General features: G+C 30.5%; 1 protein-coding gene across 8 annotated transcripts in view; it reads right to left on the reverse strand.

The window, feature by feature from the left end:
- LOC145970871 (uncharacterized) overlaps positions 1-24632 on the reverse strand; it is a 115056-nt gene that overhangs the window by 42951 nt on the left and 47473 nt on the right. For all 8 annotated transcript variants that reach the window (XM_083097908.1, XM_083097906.1, XM_083097903.1 and 5 more), the window contains one exon: positions 9994-10290. In XM_083097908.1, the coding sequence (XP_082954034.1) occupies positions 9994-10290 (297 nt within the window). The remainder of the gene's footprint in view (positions 1-9993; positions 10291-24632) is intronic.

A 24632-nucleotide genomic window follows, 5' to 3' on the forward strand; every position in this document is an offset into this window, starting at 1 on the left:
CCTGAGATCAGAATGCTAATACGAGTTCCACGAGCCCCTACGTGTGTCGACATTCACGGTAGATTATCGTCGACGAGCACTCCTCGCGACGCTTTCGTCGAGTATTATAGACTATATAACAGTCGCATTATGTTGTGTAGGAGACGGCAAGGGTAAAAGTATGTGTGTATATGTGTATGTAGGTGTGTAGGGTGTATATATATATATATATATATATATATATATATATATGTCTGTGTGTATGTGTGTGTGAGTGCGTGTGTGTGAGTGCGTGTATGTGCAACTGAAGATACTTGGCGTATTCGCGCAAGAAGCGTAATTAAGACCAGGCTCCGAGTTCTCCTGTCTCCATTTTGCCATACTGTCGACGGCGAAATCGGACTCGTGGCTGAAGGCATGCTAGTTAATGCGACAAGTTGTAAGTTACATCGCCTAATACACTGTTGGATCTCCTCGTAAATCCTATCTCCGTCTGCTTAATTAAGTTGGATTACCCATATTATTGATGTCCCAAGTGAATCTTCACACGAAATTATTTATATGCATAATTTATATGCATTTTTTATATCAAAAATTTATTTCTCAAGATACTTTATTGTCGTGAGATATCCAGTATTAGACTTAAGTAAGAATAAGAGAGAAAAAAGGAAAAGTCAGATGTAAATTATTGTTTTTTCACACATTCAGGTATAATTAATTATTACTTTAATATGTAATAAAATATAACTTATTACTTTAATAAATAATATTTTCCAAATATTTTAAATGAGATATATTCGAAATTTGAAGCGATTTATTTTAGGAATTACATTTTATGACACAAGAAACAAAAGCGCTTAAAGAGATTCATACAAACGTTTGTGCCATTACTCGTGTCTGCAGTTACTCGATTACGTAAATGCATATTCTGTTACAAACTGAGAATCACGCAAAACCACGCAGCCGTCTAACTTAATTAATTAGTGTTTATACGAACAAACTTCTATTTCGGCAAATTGTATAAACTGATTAAAAGTTCGAAATAGCGGTTACGAAACAAACGGCTACCATGTTAGAAAACGACAGCAGGATCAAATAATCGAATTATCGCCTGTTTTTCACTTAATTTCCGTTTTTAATTAACAATGCAATATTCATCTTTCGTTGGAAATCGTCATGCAATTTTGTTTATTTTGTTTCAATATTCTATTTTATAGTTATTTATGCAGAACATGTTATGTATATGTCTTTAAAGTTTTGTTTATAATTTTTATTTTAAGACATACATATAATTACAAGTTATAATCTACAATATGCTTAAATTATATGTATATAAGTTATATTTTTGATATTTTTATTTATGTATATTTGTTGTAAATTAGTAAATAAATAATCCTACAATTGTTTTGAATATTTAATTTCTTTAGTTAATTCTATCATTAGTCACATTTTACAGAAATGTCAATTCGATTTGATCTTCGCGGAAGAAGAATAAGGTGGAAGTGAAAGTCAATTTAACTTGATATCGTCTTGATTGCAGCTTCGGGTGCTCGTCGAAGTGTGAACGTAGTAGTGAAAGATGTTTGCAAAATCGAAATTCTATTTGCAAAGTGAAATGGTTTCATTACAAATCTATTTTATTGCATGCCGCGTAATGCAAGGGGAGTAAAAGAGAAAGATAAACGCAGCCTTGACTATAGTTTGCGTGCTAATTTTTCGAAAAAAAATGCGTTACTGTCCTTCTTTATCATTTGGCATATATATCAATTTATTTATATAAGTTTAACATATTTATTTATATAAGTTTAACACATGCTATTAATATTAATGTGAGAAAATATTTAACTGTCATTTAATTCTCTATCTTCTTAAGTTATATATTATATAAGATATATTCCGCTACATTGCAAGAAAGTTAGTTTATGAATATTTTATTATCTAGATAGCATTTTCATAGAGAATTTTCATTAGGAATTTCTAAATATAGAAATTCTCAAAATTTTAAAGATTTTTAGATATAAAAATATTTGAATCTGTTTGAATATTTGAATCTATCAATTCACGAATTTTTTAATATTTTCCATCAGAAAATGTTGAATACAAAAACATTTTTTTTAAATTTATATATTTATATAGAATAATTTATATTTAACGATTTTATATGTAGCTGTGTATGTGTTATATTAAGTCTTCAATCCCTAAAGATATCTAAGAAAATTCATGTTATACAATATCTTTTATTGAAAGATTCTTATATTTAAAAATAAAAAAGAAAACAAGCTACTTAAGATTAGAATTGCCATACTAAAGAATAATTTAATTCTTATATTATATTTCTTTATTCTTATTATATTTCTTTTTTTCAATATTTTGGTATATTTCTCTCTTTGTATATAACATGTATGCATAACGTGTACACTTTCATAAACTAATAATTAACTAAGGATAAACAGCATTAGCAAAACAATTCGAAAGCGATACCCTATACTGGGTTTTAAATATTTACCCTCTACGAATTTGTAGGAAACGTGCGAGCTCGTTGTCGCAAAATCGAATGCAAATTGCACCATGAAGCGAAATACAGTAATTGCGCAAAGTGCTTGTTATCGGTTTGCATAAACTTCACATAGTCGAGCGATTTCTAATATGCTAATATCTGTGCAAACACATGACACTTTGCAAAATTAGCGACTAAGAAATAAGCGACTGATATAGGGGCGAACACGATTTCGTGGATCGTCAAGTCAAACAAAAGTTTTGAATAGGGAAAGTAGTAGTAGTTGTCGGATGAAAGTGCGCGACGTTTACCGAATTAAAGTTCGTTTAAACATTGGCACGTGAGCCGCGGATAAGCTCATGAAACTATGTCATGTTCCTATAAACTATGTCACAGAATTTTGCGGAAAATGGTGTCAAGCTTAATCATTGTTAGATCTCTGGGGAAGAAGTTTAAGCTCTAACTTATCCTTAATGCAGAGAATTTGTATGTTAAATATTTTTAAAATATTTTTTTGTATGCAAAATTTTTAATTAACGAAGAATTTGTAAAATATTAAATTTTAAGTTTTGTTTATAATTGTATATACATATAATTGTCATATATTAATAATGAGATATTGCAATATATTGAAAAAAGAGGAAATAGAACGTTTAGATATATTTCTGTTGTTATAAAACATTTACAATAAATAATAATTTTATATAACATACAAATATAATTTCTGTAAAGAAAGTTTATAATTTAATAAATTCTCTTTAGTTAAATAATTTGAAAAATATTGTGAAAAATTAAAAATAATTATTAAAATGATTTAATTATAAAGGAAAAATAAATCTTATTGTAAAATTCTATCTAAATTATTATGTAAATGTTAAATATTAAATATGTTGAAAAGCAAATATTGATGAATAGCAAATTGCGTCGTTCATCAATATTTATCCTTTAATTATCATCAACACGCATGATATTACGAAGAAGATATTACAACTATTTTGCGAATACGTGACGAAAATCAAGATTAAAATTCATAGTCTTTGCACATAATAAAGTTTGATAGCATGACGTAATGACAAAGTACAGAGAAAATTACATGCTGTGAATTCAAAAATATCTACTTCACTATTTTCTTGTTACGATATCAACGAGGTCATCTTTACGCTAACATTAACATGTTGTGCGTTATTTTTCACGCACGACTGATGTGCTCCTTTTACGATTAAAAGAGTTCATAAGAAGCAACGTAAAAGATATAAAAGATTAGAGCGATGCATAATTACGTCGTGAAAGCGTTATATGTTGTCGCTAAAATGGAAGAGAACATAAATCCTATTTTTTTTCGATCATTCTTCCTGACAAATAAGCAAGCAAGTAAAATATATAGCAAGTAAAGTATACAGCAAAAATTATGCGAAAAATTAAAAAATAAAAATGTGCTGCATGAAACAATCTCCGTTTGTAAATTACCTCCAAAATGTTTGCGAAGCGTTGGATACATATCTTGTTTTTGCTCTATAATATATGAAATAAATATTAAACTTGAATGCAAAATATTGAAATGACTACTATAGAACGAATATTGAAATGACATACTCATACTTTGTGCATAAAACAATATAATTTGCGATGCAATTGCAAAAAAACACCGTTTCAGGGATTGAATTTCGTTCTCTCTCTTTCCATTCTTCATTTAAATCTATTCGCAACTTTGATTTCTTCCACAATTATAATTCTCGTGAAAGAAAATTTGTAATATTTCTATTGTAATTTTACAATTTTATTTATTTAATTTAATTATATTTCACAGAGTAATTAATAGTTGACTTTATAAACATATTTTCGTTATTTTATCTTCGATAAAATATCTGCTAAAGTATTATTATTATTAACTTTTTCACAAAATAGTGGAAAAATGATGTTAGACTTCATCCTTTCTTGTGGCCGATAATTTGCCGGAAAGTTTCAATACGCAATATTATACGGCCTTTGGTAACTGTTTTATCTAGAAATAGTTACTCTTTATAAAACTAAGATAAAGTAAATTGAAAGTTATTAAATTATGTAAAATTAAATATTCAGTCTTTAAAATAAGGTCTCAATTGTATTGTTCATTTTTTCTGGCCTAATATAAAGCAATATAATTGAAAAGATCGTATGTAAAATAAAAAAATTCAAAATACACATTTTAAAATTTGGATATAAAAGTATCGGAATTGTACTTTTTAATTGCTTGTCATAATAACGGAGAGTTTAATATAATATAAAAACACAAAATGAGATTTATTAGAAATAAGAAAAAGATTTATTTTTTATTTTAAAAATTTTGGATTTGTAATTTTCTATTGTGTAATACATATTTCCAATACGCAATCTTCTTGTAATATATTCATTTTCAATATTTAAAATCCTTTCAACTTTTTTATTTTTTATACAATTAAGTAGAAATGAAAGATTAGTTATAATGATTAAATAGTACTGCTATTAGCGGCCTAAACTATAAGCTCCGAACATATTCTATAAGCTTTAAGAATTAGATCTGCTATCCTACAATGCATAGTTTTAATTTTAATGCACTGTGATCGCTCTCATGGATACAACAAAAGCGCGTACACGATGACGATATCGATTGCTGCACGTTATTCAAGAGACTTGATAATTTCTGTCGGCGTTGCGTTGGCGAACAATAACGTGAGAATAGACAATTGTCAGGACAAATATCGGGACAAGCGCGCGCGCTTGCATTCTCACTCTCGCAATTTTGCTTTCGCGATTCTTCGCCGATCGTCGCGTTTGTTTGTGCCACGCAAATGTAGTACAATGCTCGTTTTACGTGGGCGACGAATTGACCTGTCCGGACTTCCGGAAAAATCCAGACAGCGTGAAACGCGCGCGCACACGTTGGCAATGCCGCTGACGAGATTGTTCTCACGCACAACAATAGAATGATGTATTGCTCACTTTCGCAATTGGAAGATGATCTGTCTTTCTTTCTCTCTCTCTCTTTCATTGTCTGTTTAGTTTAAGATAATTATACAATTCATTTCTAGCTACTTCTTGGATGCGAACATATGTACATAATTTTTAAACTGTAAAGAGAATTTGTGTTGAAAAAAAGAGGCCATGTCTTATCTCATTTATTAATTGTATGTAATTTATAGAAAAAAAATATATTTCTTTACTTATTCGTTAAATATATCAAGAATAAATCGTTGATCTTGATTATGTGGATATTTCGTAACGATAAATACGCGCCTGTATAATATGCACAGTATCGGTAAACCCTATGACAGAGACAAATGGCATTTTCGAAAATGCTTCAAATGGCGTTTGCAATTGCGTGTAACCACTTAAACTGCATCGGATTAGTATACTTTGATGCTTCAAAAACGAGCCTTACTCGATACCGCGCTCAAACTTTTCGTGGTGTATCGCTTCTGCTTCATGAAAATTTCATAAAAATTTGCATGAATGAGATACACCTGCGAGCGCCGCGTATTATTTGTCTTTGTCAAGCTGTTCTACGGCAAACGTTCGGGGATATTTGCATGACCCCTGCACAAACGTTCCCCTTTGAGAGACAACCGGTCCGTCGCAGTGATATCTTAAGTACCGTCGACAATTCCTTTCATCTCCCTTTTCGATCCCTCTCTTGCTCTCGTTCTCGTTTCCTTTCCAAGAGCATCGTCGAATTGCGGAAATAATCGTGCGAGAAAGAATAAACGAAAATCCTGCGTAAAATGGGTCTTCGTGTTTCTGACATCCTGTATATCGAGAAACAAACGTGCGATATCCTTATTGAATTTGAGTTGCGTGCATATAAAAGCACACCTACCAAGCTCTGTGCTTGAAATATCGACAGCATTGTCTTAAGCCTGTTGATCACGTTGATGGCAAAACGTTAACGTGACTTTAAGCATTCTTAGGTTTGAAATTCCTATTTATTTTTAAAAGTTTTTTTTTTAGTTATCAATATTTAAATGTAATCAAGCTTTAACAAATGATTAAATCTGCATGTGAATATTCAATTCTACATAACTTTTATTTTACGAAATTATATTAAATTGAAAAAAAAATAGAAAATGTATAAATAGTGTGCATTTTTAAATTAAAGTCGAGCTATTGATATTTTAGCATATTAATATTTTTTTTAATTTTATCTGATGATCTCTATTGATCAATTATGTGGATTAATTTTAAAAAAAATTTGCATGCAAAAATTGCAACGTACGCAAATATTATAAAACAATTTTTTAAATAAATTGTGAAAGTGCATTTTCTTGTAAATGTCAATCAACCATTAATCACATTGATATTAATTGCGATGGCCATGAGTTATAAATCACATGTTTCACATTTTTTCGATGTTTTTATTTTTTTCCCATTTCATCAATTTTGCATGCAAGCATTTTTTCTCCTTTTCTATCTTGATTGCAAACTTAAAACACCTCGATATTTGCTTCCATATTAGTGTTGATTGGAAAAGAAAAGAACGGCGATGAAAGGTGCAGCAAAAACGACAAATATGGGAGAAGAGAATCGAGAATGCAAGTTTAAATTTTAAACGATCCCGTTCAGCAAACCAAATGGCGCGTGAAGTCGATAATCTGTGAATGTCCATAATAGCTTTTAGGCACATTAGGGATGTTTACGCCCCGAAATCATTAGATTCAACAAAGAAATGCCAAAATAAATTATATAAATATCTTATTTATACAATTATTTTATTTAGTAAATGTGCGCATAAGATCTTCTTCCTATTTCATAAAAGATTGATATATGTTTTAATTATTTAATACATGACATTAAAACATGAGATACATAATATATAATATATGATTTTGTTGCAAAATATATTTGTCGCAAATTAAAATTTCAGACAAAAATGAAAAATTCGAGCAACATATATCTTGATTAATTCAAGATGAAAATATATGACAGTACGAGAAGAAATCACAACGCAAGAATGGAGAAGCAATGGATAAAACTTATCAAGAATCTGTCGCCGCGTCGGTGTGCAGTCGATAGCATACGAGGATTTGATTGGATAGGTCACTCGATTGCATATTGCATTCGACGAATATCGAACCCCTTGTGCTCAATTAAATTCACGACAACGCGGCCGATGGAATATCGAATTCGCAGAGTTAAATCGCCAGGGTAAAAAAGAAATTGCGTCCGTGAAATATCTTTGTAGCAAAAAGAAAAAAGAAACGACAAGTGGGACAACGGGAAAAAATATTGACACAACATGCGGAAAGTATCGATAATTTCTGTTTTCCTCCACACTATCCCCATTATGTCGCTCATCTCTCAAACTATTGAGTGAATGACAGTTCTTTACCAGCATTCAGTGGCAAACACCGTATTTTGCGTGTCAATTTGTCGACATTTTCCAATAAGCAAAACAAACAAGAAAAATGATAAATTTTGATTAGAATGCGATATTTATATATCAACCTTATCAATTATGTTAATTTTATCGAAATTATAATAAAGTTATATATATTATACATATTTTTTGGAAAAATGATCGAAAGTTGATTTTACTTAATTTTCCCATCATCGTGTATATCCCATTAAATTTCTAAGTTTTTATGTCTTTGTAATAAAATTCCTGAATTCAATACATATAAATTAAAGAAAATATAACGATTATACAAAGTTAAATTTTTCTATTAAATACATCAAACTGAATCAAGTTCTCAGTTGTTGCATATTAAATGAAAATATATTAGTTAAATTAAATGATGCTTATATGATAATTTATTATGTTGCAAGATAATTTGTATCATATTGAAAATTTATATATCTTGTATCTTATTAAAAAAATTAAAATTATTTTAATTTGAGTCTTCTAAATTTATTTTCTCACAATGGCATCGTCCTCGATATGACTTTTTGATTTAAAATCGTTTAGAAAAAATATTTTGCAAAACTATTATATAACATTATATTTTTTTCACATATTACGATACCATGACTTCGTATTCTCTTTGGAATATAGATCAAATAAATATTTTGCTCAATATTGATGTATTGTCAAAAATGTATAGATTGTTATTTGTCGACTTTTATATAACATCAATAAACAAATATATATAAATTATATAAGAATTTCGAGAAAATCAGAAACATTTAATGCAAAATCCTAAATTTTTTTGGATACAACAAAAAATTAAAGTGTTATCTAATCTTTTTGCGAAATGAATTACAAATATATTTGAATCGAAAAATCCATTGGCATTTCGTGGTTGCGAAAGTTGCATCAAAACTTTGAAATAGAAAACCGGACAACGAAATGCTACCCTCTATATCGATTCTATTCGATTTTACGTTACTGCCAAACTTTCATCACCATTCTGTCTGTATTGCTTATTTTTCGTATTCTACCCGGATTTTTCAGCTTTCTGTATTCTTTCACTTAACAATTCTAGACAGATATCGAAGGATAAATATTGTTTCAACCTTTCACATGTTCCACTATGTTTCATAATAAAATGCTGTCTTCTTATATGTTAAAAGCATATTTTTGCACTAAATGATGAATTCATAAAAGTATATTACAAATCACTATTCGGCATAAAAGTGCTAGTAAATTTAGTCTTAATTCCATAATGTGTATAAATGTTATTTTAGTTATTGTTCTTTTCATCTGTACCACCTTTAATAATTATCTTTATTATTCTGATATTCTAATACATTTAGCTGTCTACTTAAAATTAATAAATTATAATATAAGAATCATTAAATCGTCAAAATTGATAAAATGGTATTGATGATTGGTATTGTAACGTGTCGTGACACTATTCACGATCTAGAGCGTGCCATTAATGCAGTTCTATGCTAGATCCCGAACGATTTACCACGGTTCAACGCGATTCAAGCTCGAAGCGGGGCATCGTGACGTCAATGCATGCTTCCATAAACCCATGTCAATGCATTACAGTCGACTGACAATAATTTTGCTCCATTGATAGATTCAAAATCATAGGAAACATAAGCTTTGATGCGTTTTCTTATATTTCGTATAACAAATTATATTACGAAAATGCATATGGAAATTTTTTAATTAAATCGTTAAAAAATTGGGTAAATGAATTAAAATTATAATATTGTTGGGTGTGTGCGCATTGAAGACATTGTTTTAGAAAGTATTTTAATATCTTTCTTGTGTGAGATTCTAATAACCATTATTATTTGCAATAGATTTTTTTTTATATATTAATGTTGCATGTTTTTTTATTTTTCTATTATATAGTTAGGATTTAGGAGAAACACAATATGATCATATCAGTCAAAGGTATAGTTTCTCCTTCTTTTTCTCCTTTTTTTCTTATTTCTCGTTTCTTATCCATGCAACAATGGAATCTCTTTCGCCATGAAAAAGAAAATAATCAACGAACAAAGCAGGAAAGCACTGATCGTCAATAATGTGTCTCATGAAAACGTGTCAAATGGAATGATAAGCCTCTTCCTACCGGTCGCTGTTATTGATTTCAAGGTAAGTCGCGATTTACCAGCCAGAAGATCGAATCTGGTTCTGCTCCTCTCGCTGTCCTCGTAGCCCTGGAGGTCATCTTCGTAATCGTCATAATCCTCAGAAATGGGATTCTGATCACCGTCCTTGTCGCTGACATTTCGTGATAGAGTATTGCCGGTCAGGCTCCTCTGCTGGGCGACTTGTCGGACGCGGGCCCGATGATCGTTACTGAAGAGGACCGACGGCGGAGGCGGTGTTGATAGCTGAGAGCCTTGAAGGCGACGCTGAAGGTAACGAGCCAAGAGTGCCTGTACCGCGTCTGTCTCCGCCGTGCCTGGAAGACAGAAAGAGAGACTCGCTCTCGTGATCAGTCGACAATATCTTCCCGATCTTACGATATCCCGTTCCTTATATTTTTCTTATACTTCTTAGTATTCTTACACTTCGTCTGTTTGCTCTCATTTCGTTTTATTTTCTCGTCATCTGTATTTTGTCTCTTTTTCATTCTGTTTTCTTTATCATCAATTTTTTCTTGTTTTTCTGTGTGTAACGTGACGTAGCTCATATTCTCTTTTGCGAGATCAGAGAGAAAAATCAAAGGAACTTGAGGAGCTCGACTCTAGATCATTGATAGTCGAGGAGTCCGTCTTCTTGTATTGTGTGTGAGTTGATGCGTCATGTGTGCTTTCTCGTACAAGCATAAAGACACGCGCGATCCACGCCCTGATGAGACGAATTTCAGTGATGAACGCGACCTCTCGTATTCGTTTCAATATGGTAGAGAGATCGATAATCTTACAATTAGATATGTGGTCACAGTATTAAGAGAAAATTAAAAACACTCCATTTGTCATATAAAAGTCGACATTGTCGAAGTAACAAAATACACATAAGAATTTTTAGAGAAAAAGAGAAATTTGAATTATCTTAAATATTATAATCGGTATTAAATAATAATTTATATAGTAATTATATAGTAATAACGAAAGTAAAAGGATATGCATGGATTATATCATGTATTTAGAGAAATATAACATTCTTAGATAATCTTCAGTATTATTGCCAATAATATAGGACTAATAAAAAAGATGTATGTGTGTATGTAAAAAATATTACAATATCTTAAATATTATTTTTTTAATAATAATAATGAAGATGATAAAAATATTCCATAAGAAGAGTCAACAGATGAAGCAGAAATCATTTGCAACTCGAAATGCATATAAAACCGCCAAAAAATGAGTCTTACAAGGTGCGACATAAAAACAGAAGTATCTAAAATGAATGAAGTCGATCGCCTTCAATTTAATTTCAACCAATATGAGCGTGCATGCTTGTAATATATGTAGAAGCAACATACGGGACACTCGAATTGGCAGAACGCTTCATTAAAGTGTCCTAGTCTCGTCTGCGTTTGATGTTGAAGAGCGTTCACGTATCATCATTCAGCGTCGATGTAAATACGATTCATGGCGATATGTCGACAAGATGAAAAAATTCATACTCGATTCACTACTCAATGTCGTCGTGAGATTGCATCCATTAATTAGTACTGAATTGCCATCAATTGCACGCAGAAAAAAAATATTACTAATTTTATGCAAATCGTTTGTAAAATTATAAAAATAATGCGTTTTTGAAAAATTCGTATTCAAATCCGAATTGATGGTGGTTTCTTATATCGAAATTTGTTTTAACTGTACATATTTATTCATTAACTTTTTTCTTTCAATTCTTCAATCTGAAGTATACATGTATATTTGTGCGTGTATATAATATTCTCTGTTTCACACTATGTTTTCATTAAAGTATTAATAAAAAATATATTACAAATCTGCTGTGAAACATGTTATAAAAAAATTATTACATGATGTATATTGATAACAGTGAATGTTTAGTAAATAATTAATTATAATATAAAATATGAATTTTAAGTATATAAAGGATGTTAAGCATTTCTCTATTATATATATTATTCTTCATATTACTTAATAATTATTACATTTTTGAAAATACTATAACAATATATTTTTATATACCTATAATTAATTAATCTATAAATGTTCCGATAAATTTAGTTTCCTAAAATTATAAAGTAATTAAAATTATAAAACGTTTAAATGTTTTATATGTTAATTTTACCAGCATGTTGTTAACTAAATTTTACAAAAGATCAAAGGTAACGCGAAAACGGATGATTAAAGGTGCGGCGGACTAAACGACAAAGTCGTGAAAGCTGTTAAAGGATTTGCAGCGCCAAAGAATCTAATTTTCGGCGTAATCCAGTACCAAGAACGAGTGCAATTACATCGATTTCTTCCCGTAAGCTTGTTCGCTAGCGTAGCTGTCTCGTAATTGAATTGAATCAATTGTATTGCGCGAATCCTATCATTTCTTCTCTTTGCTATTTTCACTTTTTTGCTAGACGAAAACGCTCGACAACGGTTTTGCGTTAAATTAAATCGCGCAAGCAAACGTTGATCCTATTATATGAAAAAGCAGTTAGCAAACTGGCGGAAAATGAACAACGTGCCATACGAGAGCTGTTTTCTTGTTACATTTCGCACGAGAGCTGGAAAATGTACGCTTGAGTTGACCGCAAAGGATCAAGCCTTCCGGCATGGAGGTGACGCTGCAACCAAGGATTTTCAGAGTCATCGTTGGTATCTTTTTACCTTGCGCAAAAATCTTGTTAGCCTTGCCTTCACGCGTAAGCTAATTCAACGAACATGCAAACATTAAAATAATTAATTAATACTTTCGTCACGTTATTTAAACCAGATAAATAATAATTAATAATATTATTTTTAGCCTGGTTATTATTACATCTTCAGATCTGACTAATCGATGAATTATGCTGACTAAATAATCTAAATTTTTTTAAATGTACTTTTTGTATTTTTTATTTGTAAAAATTATATTTTTCAAATTATGCAAAACAAAGACTAATATCATTAATTTAAATAATATTGATAAATTATAAAAAATAGCTAAAAATACTTATTGAACATCAGAACAAATATTTGGAAAATATCGAACGAAAACCATATGCGACAATAATATGTATTGTACAAATTTTGTGTTTAATTTTGACATGAAAACCAAACATAACCAAAACTAATATTTGGCATTTGGCGTGCGTTACGGCAATTAGAAAAATTCTCGTTCATGCTTCTGTAAGACAATATATAAAATGTTACTCGATATTGAAAAAATAATAAAACATCACGCCTCCAAATATTTTATCGACTATTTTCATCTATTTTTAGAAGGGAAAAATTTTAAAGTAATCATGCGGATAGTCTAAAAAATGTTCTGTCGAAAAAATTTTATTCTTCATGTACTAGAAATTCTGCAAGCTTGCTGACTTTATCGAACGCTGAGCATCTAAAGGCCAAATCTTAGAAATCATAACAGAAATTACTGCAAGGATCCCCAGAAATTATCCCAAGGATCGACAGTTTTTAGCATTAAGTCTAACTGAGTAGTTGGAACGAGTGGATCGTGAAATAGAATTCAAAGGCGCAAAAAACATCATCGAGGAATTGTACGAGACAGACATTCGCAAAAGAGAATTTTCGAACCAGTTATGAGAAAGAAATCATAGAAGAGCACAGGTCACGCCACGCAACGAATTGAATGGATTTCTTCGCAGATTCAGTATGAGATTCGTTCCAAAAGGAATTTAGCGGAGCTCTCGATCGAGAGATGCAGATCCGCGGAAAACTGCCATCGATATGCGAATTTCTCTAACTTAGACGTTTTCTTAGACAAGGCGAATTTCATGCCGAAGGAATCGCGGAAAATTGACTAAAGAATTTGTAATAAAGAAGTCGAATGAAGGCTTCTCCTTGATGAGGAAAGTCGCTTTAGTTAGTCGTTTTGTAAAAAACAAGCAAAGCATTTTCAAGAGAAGGTGAGGATATCTTCGATAACGTGGAATTTATTTCGAGGAAGAATAAAGTAATGCATAAGATGCACGAACTGAAATATTCGAAATATTTTCTTCGGAAGCAAAAAATTATTTCAGTTGAATGTTCGCAGCATTGTTAGGGGTGAGACGTTTAGAAAGAAAAATTCGCGATATTTTTACGCACGAATGGAAAGTACAAAAGCAAGCGTAAAAATTTTCAAATTCTACAAAAATGTGGCGCAATTCAATTTCTTTTGAAACTATAAAAATTGATTAATTTTTCAATTATATTAGCGCAAGTTTAAGCATTGTGTAAAAAACATTTCATAATCATCTTTCTTATATTATTATACTCTCATATATTATGTATACCTTATATATATTATTTATAACATATGTTATATATATAATTATAATTTTTAAGATGAAATTCTAAATAAAAATTAATTAATTAAAAACGAACATTGCAAAATATTGAAGAATGTGTCATTGATATAAATAATTTTGGAGAAATATTAAAATATGCAAAACTTATAAGTATTACGATGTAGATAAGAAGAAATTGAATATCATATGTCTGTATAAATAATAGCAATACAATTGGAAAAAACTAATAAACAATCAAAAAGGAGCTCGCTCTGAAACTGATGGTATAATAAGTAAAAAGAAAAGCAAAGTTAAATTAATAATGTAAATACAGAAACAAATACGAGCATAAATTCAATATGCCAATCATTGTTAATTATGTCTTTCTAATTATTAATATTTTCATGTAAATATTTAGATATTTTTGATTTGACGCATTCACACTTCTTAAAGCGAGCAAAGCACTTATGTATAAAATATCGTAGCAGAAATTACTGCATCCTAATTACTTCTTCAAGCGAGCAAAGCACTTATATGTAAAATATCGTAGCAGAAATTATTGCATACTAATTGGAAAAGCATAGAAATAATGCATTTCTATAAACAAGTCGATAACAATAACATTTAACATATTAATCTCGTTCCTGGTATTATTCATGCTAGATTCACATTCTTGGCAATCGTTCGTCTTTAGAACAGATTCTACAATTTCTCGTGCGAGTCGCTTTCCCCAGAGTATCAACGAAATTCTGCAGAAACTGCGGAAACCGCGCGTTTCAAAATGACCGACGTGCCGAAATTCAAGATCAACCGCAAACCATGAAAGAGATCACAAAGTCCGAAAGAAAGTTTTTTGAAATTGCCGAACGGAAAGGGGGACTCGTCCCAGGAACTCCTTCGGTCCTGGAATCTCAATTCGAGAGGAAAATTCAACGAAAAATTTCTCGTTTTCTCTGTGTTGGATATTCCGCTCAAGAGCGGAAGATCGATTCGTTGCGCAGCCAAGTCGAAAGAAATCGTTACGGCTGACCGGCGAAATGTGAGTGTGTCCCGAGAGTGATTTAATAAATCTCGTGCTCTCTTTTGAGATTTCGAGAAAGAGTACGCATTAAAGCAGGATGTAGGATGCTCGTTCTTGAATTGATTTGCAAGTTTTACGTCTCGTATTTGGTCTGACCACGCGCGCAGAAACCAGCCTTCTCTTCCTCCTCCTTTTCCTTCTCCTTCATCTTCTCCTGCAATCCATTGTCCCCGCTTCATAATTCAATGACTTTCGGAACTACATTTCCCGGACTATTTCCTCGATGGGTCTTCTGAATGTTTTATATGATTTTAAGATTACCGCGCATAGAACGTAGCGGCAGCTTACGATAGCGCGCGCGATACGCTTTTACCGTAATTGAATCTAAATTCTGAAACACGGACGGCAGTCTAATAAAAACTTTGTCGATTGAACGCAAGCTATTATTGCATTGGAGTCAATGTTATCCTATTATAGCGAGTTATGAGAGTATTGGAGAATATCGCTCGGCGATAAGATACAAAATAATTTATGACACGAGGCTGTATCTACTGTAGTGGAATTGTAAGATATAACAAGATATTGCTTGTATATAAGATAGAAAAGAATAGATAAAATCTTTTTAAAATACAATTAGAAAATACAATTTATTTATTTAGTTATTTTTAAAATACAATTAGGAAAAAATAATAATCCATTAAGTAAACCGCAATATACCATTTGTCATTATTAATTCCTTTTTCGAAATTACGCGGTTCATCAAAAATAAGATATTCGATTGGTTCGTGAATAAAAAAAGCAGTACGAGAGCAATTCGTGTGAAGCAAACGTGACTACTTGACTTGCAAAGAGAGAAATCAAGCTGTTTGATTACCTATTCCAACGAAGTGCGTTTGTATGAATTTCGTTTCAATCGTCCTGATTGATCGGCTACGAAATTCTGCACGTTAAAAAGACGTAAAATTTCGCGAGAGACATGAGCTTGGTAGTAAGATTCATAACATTAACGTACATTTTAATTATTTTATGTTTCTTAATAATTAATCGTTAATATCTATTAATAAATTATATGTATTTCAGCAAATAAAAATAAAAATAAAAATAAAAATAAAAATAAAAATTGAAATAAGTAAAAATTAAAATAAATAAAAATAAAAAGTTATAGAGAAAGAAGTCTTCTACCATTTTTTAAATAATGCTGATATTTAAGTAATTTTAAAATATTTTACGCGGGAATTAGGGATTGTTAAATGAGATATGATGTGTCTTTTATTGGATTCTCCCTCCCTCTCTCTCTCTTTCTTTCTCTCTTAAACAAATAAATGAATCGAATACGATGGATTTTGAACGCATTCGCAGAAACCATTTGCTTTCGATACTAGCAAAGGAGTCCACAAACGGTGATGGTGTGTTTGAATATGTACTTTCGAGACTACGTTTTCCACCCAAGAAAAGCACAGTGTTTCGAGATTTATATGGCGTAAATAGCGAAAGATCCTGTGTAAACGCCAGGCGTTTCGTATATACGCGAGTTTCCGTACGTGACAAGTGCCTTAAGTAATGGTAAACAGAGGCGGTGTATCGTATATGGAGTTTGAGGCACGTCCTTGCTGCCAATAGCGATGCTACTCATAAATGTCTTTCTAAATTTTTCGCATGAGAAAATAAGAAGCTAATTCTCTCGTGATCGATTAAAATTTCTCTTATTAGTCTAATGATATAATGAAAATTACGTTTTGTGTCATCGACAGATTTTTCATTTATAATCATTATTTTAAGCAATATTGCATAATGCATACAAATATTACGAAATTTTAACATACCAAAGAAAAGAAGTAAATATAAAAATAAAATAAAATCTAATTAACAATTATTATATTGGCAAAGAGAATTTACATGATTTTATAATGCGATATTATTTATATATACAAGAAATAAGCATTCATAATAAAAAAAATCTGCTTTGCTTAATATAACTTACTTTACTGATTTATTTTTTTACAATTTTAAATTTTATACACATAACTATTTTTTTCCAACAAATAGTAGAATATATCTCATATAAAAGTATTATAAAAATAATTTGTAATTGAGAAGATTACGCATTATATTATTTGGCAAAAGAAAATGTATGTTACGAAACTTTTATCGTAAAATATATTGACGTAAGTATATAAGTGTTAAATAGCAAATCCGCGCGCGCTAATATTTCAGCGCAATGGCATTTTCGAAAGAAAATGTCTATATATGTATGTATGCATGTATGTGTGTGTATATATATGTGTATATATATATACTATATGTGTGTGTAATGTGCGCGCTTGCTCTTCTGATATACGTTCCCATTTCGCAGTTTGACGGGAAAGAAGCGGTAGAGTGGCTCGAATGCGACTGACAATAATTTGTCAAGGCGGCCACTCACGACTTCTTATGTCGTTCTCTCGGACAAAGGGAATTTCGTTGGAAGAGCAGAGATTTCCCGTCTGAGTTTCTTGCTCGTCGCGTTTCCGCATCGTACGAGACTTGAGATTTCATAATTGCGCGAGTGCATTAGAGGAGCGTCTCGGTCCCGTGAAATTGCATGCCACTTGGGGAACGTCGAGAAGAATTCACGTAAAATATATCGAGATTCATAAGCTTTTTAGAGCAAAACGCATTTGGAAAAGGAACGACAATCATAATCTCACTTATATATTTATTGGCGGCGCATTATTATTGATATCATAGAAAGTTTTACTAAAATAAATAAATAAAATAAATAAAAGTCATTAAATTTGTATGTGTATAACTATGTTAATTTAAATGTATTTAATAATATTTATAGCCGTTCATGAAACAAGATAATTATATTATATATTGTATAAATGCATTTAAATACTTAAAATACTGTTATTAGTATTAAATTTAACAAAAAAATTACAGTACATATTCATGCATTATATATTCATGTATTATTTGTTTTATTTCATACAAAACATTATTCATATGTAGCCTGCATAGTTATATGTTTAATAACGTTTGTCATATAATATATTTGACATAAAATTGTCAGAGTATTTATCTCTCTCAATATCATATTACATTTCTCAATTATTAGACAATCGTAATTCATGCATATTTCAACTCTGCTTAAATGTAAAAATAACTCTACTAAAATATAAAAAAGATATGCAATATGACAACACAGTTTATTAATCCTAAATCAGAAAAAGAACAGCTTCAATTTTATATTTAATCGGATAGCTATTCGGTGGGCAAACGGAATTCAAGTTTAATTAAGACAGAATTTAAATGAAAGAGAGAAGCCCATGAGCCTAAAAGACGTCATTGCAAGATTCTAAGGCACGATTCTTGTAATCTCATCTGTTTCTGCGCATGGTTGATGTGACCTCGAAAGGACAGTCAGTGACCCGAATGTGTCCCTGGAACCGCATAGAAGATCAAAGGCAAAATCTCAAGGAGAATTTTGTCTTCTCGATTCTACAAGCACTGCTAAATATTTTTTTTGCAAAAAACGCATATCTTTCGATATTATAACATTTTAAATTCAGTTTTCTATATTATATAATAGTGATGCAAATGAAAAATGAAAGCTTAATATTAAAGCACGATATTCGCATAAGATAAGATCTAGTTTTATTTCTTGTCATATATATTAAAGTTAAATAAACTTTCGATAAATTTTCGATGTTAATATTGTATATTTGTTCATCAAACGGGAAACTAATTTTTGCATTCTTCAACTATAAATACGAACCAATATTTGCTTCTCGTCATGTTTTCATTACCGTATTTTACATCGTACATTTTATTTCAACCAACGAATGGTCATTTTATTCTTGCTTGCGCGCACCGAACCGATTTTCAGCGAAACAAACGTAGCGGATGTTGTAAAACGCGTCATTGAGATGCAGAGATAACGCACGATGAATAATTTTTCGATAATTGATACCGTGAATGTCATGTTCATGGCACATCACAATATCCATTTATCGCCAATTGTCAAGTAATATTACACGCTGTACAATGAAGTCACTGCAATTGTCGAAAAAAATCTGTAACGTTTTATTTTAACAAAATTTTTATTTTCCTAACACAATACTATATTATTGAAAAATTCTGTATCTAAATGATTTCTTTTTAGCAATTTATAATTTTGATATTTTAAGATTTATTTAATCTTAAAATATTAAAAGAAAAATTTATATACATGTACAAATTTTATCTTTTTTATTACTTTTTTTTATTAATTTTGTTTTATTAATATGTTGTGAAAGGTCAATATGATACATTCTTATATATTTAATTTTCTATAATTATTTCTATAATTATTATTGTACTATTATTATAACTATTAATTTTTAAAATAGGTCGTGATTAAATAAAGAACAATCAGCGAAACAATGAGAAAAACTCCAAAGAAATCATTCGAGTATTACTCTGTCAACGATTAGCTTTGCGGAAAAGGTAGTCGGTAAAAAGACAGAATCAAAATGTCAGAAATGAATGGAGAAAATGAGTAAGGCGCAGTAAGGGCGGTCATTCAAACGCAAATTACTCCCGGCTTCATTTCCATTTTGCGAACAACGCGCAGTGAACCTTGCCAGAAATAAGAATGAGCTCTTTTGCCTATTCGCGTGTATGTTGCCACTGGTTTAATCCAATCGCGTTTATTTCAACGTATTTCGCAAAGTCGACCTTTTCTCTGCCGGATTTCCCGCTTCTGTAAGTTACACCATTTATTTCTGTGTTTTTCAAAAACTTAGTAAATGAAGAGAGAGAAATTCATAAAAGTAAGAAATAAGAAATTCACAAAGTAGAAAATATATGTTTAAGTTGTTACTAATGGATATGACTTTATGTAATGAAAGAAATTTGTGATTTATTTTGTTATTCAGAAGAATAAATAGCACCAAGAAAATCTCGTAAATGTGTAAAATAATATAATATAATATATAACAAATCACTTTTTAAAATATTTCCAAAGAAATAAATTTGAAAAATCTTGAAATATTTACATTTGAAAAGAATTATAATTTTCTATTTTTTATATTTTTAAATTAGAAAAATTATCATTCTTGGATTCTTTGTATTTCTTTATAATTTTAAATATTTGTTAATTTTAAATGTCATTTTTAATTTTTTATATAATTTTCATTTTTCATAAGACTGTCAAAAGAGTGATGTCGTGGAAATAAAAATCATATTATAGATGATTTACAAGCTTTTTATTGAATTGGTTTCTTCGCTGGGTGCTTGTACTCGCTGCTGTTGCTTTCAATAGACGTAATTCGAATGCGTTTCCTAATTGGCAGCTTTTTCCACAATAATTGGAAGCGATCGCACGAAAAGCTTCTTTGCGAAGAGATCTCGAATCGAAAAAGCATAAAACGGAAAATAAGAAATCATATATATGTATATATGACAAAGCATTTTTATGATAAAAATCAAAGAAATTGAATCTCATAAAGTGTTATAATTTAAGCGTATAAATTATTATCGTGTATTAATATTTATTATTTCTGATAAAATTGCGTATGTCATTTGAATGTCTCTTTGAAACATTCATTTTACTTTTACCAATTAAAACATGCAATTAAAACTTACGATCTATTGAGATCTCAATACTGTGTTCTAAATACTCTGTAAATAATTTAAACGCTGTCAAGAAAATCTTATTCGTAATTATTGTACATAATTCTCCACTGTGTATATTTTTATAAATAATTCATATTCATTCGTATCTCTTAACTAAATGAACAAAATAAATATTGTAGTGCGAATAAAAATTTTTATCATTTATGATGTGACAAAAGTACCACGAAATCTTTTCATACGAAACTCAATTTTATTTCATCGATATGCGTAACGCGAAAGTAAGAATGGTACAAGAATAAAAATAAAGACGTCTCCGCGGAATTACTGCAGCCAGTATTACTTTTTTCTCTCTTTTTGTAAAATTGTCGCATTGACGTTTTGATATTCTTTTCGGTTTTGAAAGAGTGATATACTAATTTTATTAATTAAGCAAAATCGGTACTTCTTCCACAACAGACTACATATTCCTTTAATCTTGAGTAATTTGTTTTTTAGGATTAAAAATAAAATAAATTTTTTTTTACTCTAATATATTATTCTCTCAGTAATTATTATATTTAACTAAACAATGTTAAATTTATTTTTAAAAAAGAGAAAAAAAGAAGCACACAAATATAAAATATTATATCTTTTTTTATAACATTCCTTTCATTCTTTTAAATTTTATTTTTAAGAAATTAATTTTGATGATAAAATAACATTCTTCAAGAATGTAATATTTGATTTCACTGCAAACATTTTTTTTGCAAAAAAGTAACAAAATAGAAAAGATATAGGCGGGGACACAAATAAGAGACTCGTAGCAGATGATGTTTTCCCGACGAATAAAAATTCAAAACGCGCACAGTAAATTGACCATACAGCGCGTTACATCCGCCAAATGATTACGAATACGAAAGTATCAAACAGCATGCTGGCTTTCACGTGAGAGTGCTATCTTTTTTCATAAAACGCGGTGCAAGGAAACAGCTTTCGATCTGAGTTCATATCAGCAGAATTACACCCGCATCTACGTGCACTCTTGTGTGTTGCAATGTATGTACATATGATGTTGTGTGTCATATGATACGTATACGTGAATGTGTAAGCATTGAGAGCTGTTTTCCGTTTAACGACCGGCCGTTTCAGGATTTCGAAATGTCGCGAAATGACATAGCGCGGTCTTCTTTCAATATTTACGCCAGGATTTCATTTAAAGGGCCTAGGGGGATAAGCATGTAAAAGTTGCCCCCGCCCGTATCAAGTCGAGATTGGCATCATAGATTGGCATCTATGTGTCTAAAAAATCCTGTAAATATCAACCTTAAAATTGCATTTTTGTAGGAGTTATGGAGAGGGAAAGCAAAATCAATAAAGTGATTTTTCTCGAAAACGACTGAACCGATTTTGATGAAAAAAATATATGTTATGAACATCAACAAGACTATTTTAAGAATAAATTAAAAAAAAAATTCTGACCAAAAATACGAGTAAAAAAAATTTTTGAATTTTTCAAAATTTTTTTTGAGGTTATGTTTTAGAGATACACCTCCAATTTTTTTTTTTTTTAAATCTTAAAATGTCTGCTTTAACATCTATTTTTTCCAAATTTTTCGTAGAGGTACTTCATGGCGAAAAATGATGAAAATCATGCATGCGGCGCGGTACCACGCTTTCACAGCACACTCTCGCTCCAGGCGCGTATATCGAATGTTCTAGTCTGGTTAGTATGCTGGATTCTTGAATTATTTTACGACAAAGTTAGTAGAAATGACAGAAAGAGATTTGAAAATCTTATTCACCGGTTCATACCAACGCGGTCAAGCCATATCATATTTGGCAGAAATGGTTGACAAAGATGGTAAACTAAAAATTGAGTATGTTAAAGATCAGTCAAATGTACTCAAATTGAAAGTTCCATCTCGTTATATTTGTCGAACAGCATATCAATGCTTCTTAAGATATAAACCTAACAGTGTTGGTGTTTCTGGTTTGACACATTACACATGTGAATGTGCCAATGGCAAACGGTCTGTTGGTTGTTGCTCTCATATTGCTGCAGTGGTGTATTATTTATCTCATGCTAGGTATTTATCAAAAATTTTCAAACCGGCCGAAATACTCAGCGAAGTATTCAAGAAATACAATTACATTCCAGTAATTGAGAGTGATAGTGATGAAGATTAAAAAAATAATAATCTCATCTCCTATAAAAAGTACCCGGTTTTCTGAGAGGCGAGGGGACTCACACTAACAAAGCACTCCGATAAGGAGTTCAAAACCGTACTGCATCCTTTTCATAGTGAATTCTGGACACTTATTTTTATAGACTAACTGCAGATCTGACGAACTGACGATCCTTATTTAAATACTTTATATACATAAAATGTTAACATTCTTTTTAACCGTTTTTCACGAAATAGATTTTCAATTATTTCATCTGATCTGATGAATCACGTAGGTATCGTTACAGAAATCATAATTTCACTAAAACTTAACTTTTTCGAAAGGCGCTTAAAATAAACGTACAAGTAAAAATAAAATCTAAATTCTTACTAACTTTGTCGTAAAATAATTCAAGAATCCAGCATACTAACCAGACTAGAACATTCGATATACGCGCCTGGAGCGAGAGTGTTCTGTGAAAGCGTGGTACCGCGCCGCATGCATGATTTTCATCATTTTTCGCCATGAAGTACCTCTACGAAAAATTTGGAAAAAATAGATGTTAAAGCAGACATTTTAAGATTAAAAAAAAAAAAAATTGGAGGTGTATCTCTAAAACATAACCTCAAAAAAAATTTTGAAAAATTCAAAAATTTTTTTTACTCGTATTTTTGGTCAGAATTTTTTTTTTAATTTATTCTTAAAATAGTCTTGTTGATGTTCATAACATATATTTTTTTCATTAAAATCGGTTCAGTCGTTTTCGAGAAAAATCACTTTTTTGATTTTGCTTTCCCTCTCCATAACTCCTACAAAAATGCAATTTTAAGGTTGATATTTACAGGATTTTTTAGACACATAGATGCCAATCTATGATGCCAATCTCAACTTGATACGGGCGGGGGCAACTTTTACATGCTTATCCCCCTAGGCCCTTTAATGAGCTCGACAAGTCGTGAAAAGTCCGTTCGAACATCGCAAAGTGCTCAATATATTTTAAAGGTCGAGTTTCACAAATTGTCTTTAAAACTCGATTAATTCTACGAGGATTGTTATTTTCGCACAGACAGCTAAAAATTATCGAATGTCTCGTGATATCTTTACTTGCTAAATTATTGTAATAGGAATGACAATTCAAATTGCCTGATAATTTCAAAAAAGATAAAGTTATTTGATTTTATATAATGAAATAATTTATTAAATTTGACGTTTTCCCTTACAAAAGTTATCAAAAAATATTCTTGAGCATTTCTAAAATTACTAATAATAATTTTATAAATCTATTATAATCAATTTTAGTATTATAGTTAATAAAAAAATAATAGAAATAATCTTTTTTTTATAATTCTTTTAATTGTTATATAGCTTGGAAATTTAAAATACAATATGTTGTATCAATTGTTAATATTTCTAAATTTGTAGTTGGAGAAATATTTTTAATTCGTATTATTAAATAAATTTCTTGATTATAATATTGTAAATGCACGCTATAAAATAAAATATATATCATTCGACGACATTTTCGGAAATATTCGCATCCATAAAATCTCTATGAAACATTAATGGTGATCGCGGACGGTGATCCGACGAACAATTTATTCATGCGAGACGTTAGTGCGTTCATGGGCACATC

Source organism: Camponotus vicinus, unplaced genomic scaffold (assembly GCF_025532165.1).
Source record: "Camponotus vicinus isolate PSW18456_S1 unplaced genomic scaffold, iyCamVici1.0 SCAF_4, whole genome shotgun sequence".
NCBI classification, from domain to species: Eukaryota; Metazoa; Arthropoda; class Insecta; order Hymenoptera; family Formicidae; genus Camponotus; species Camponotus vicinus.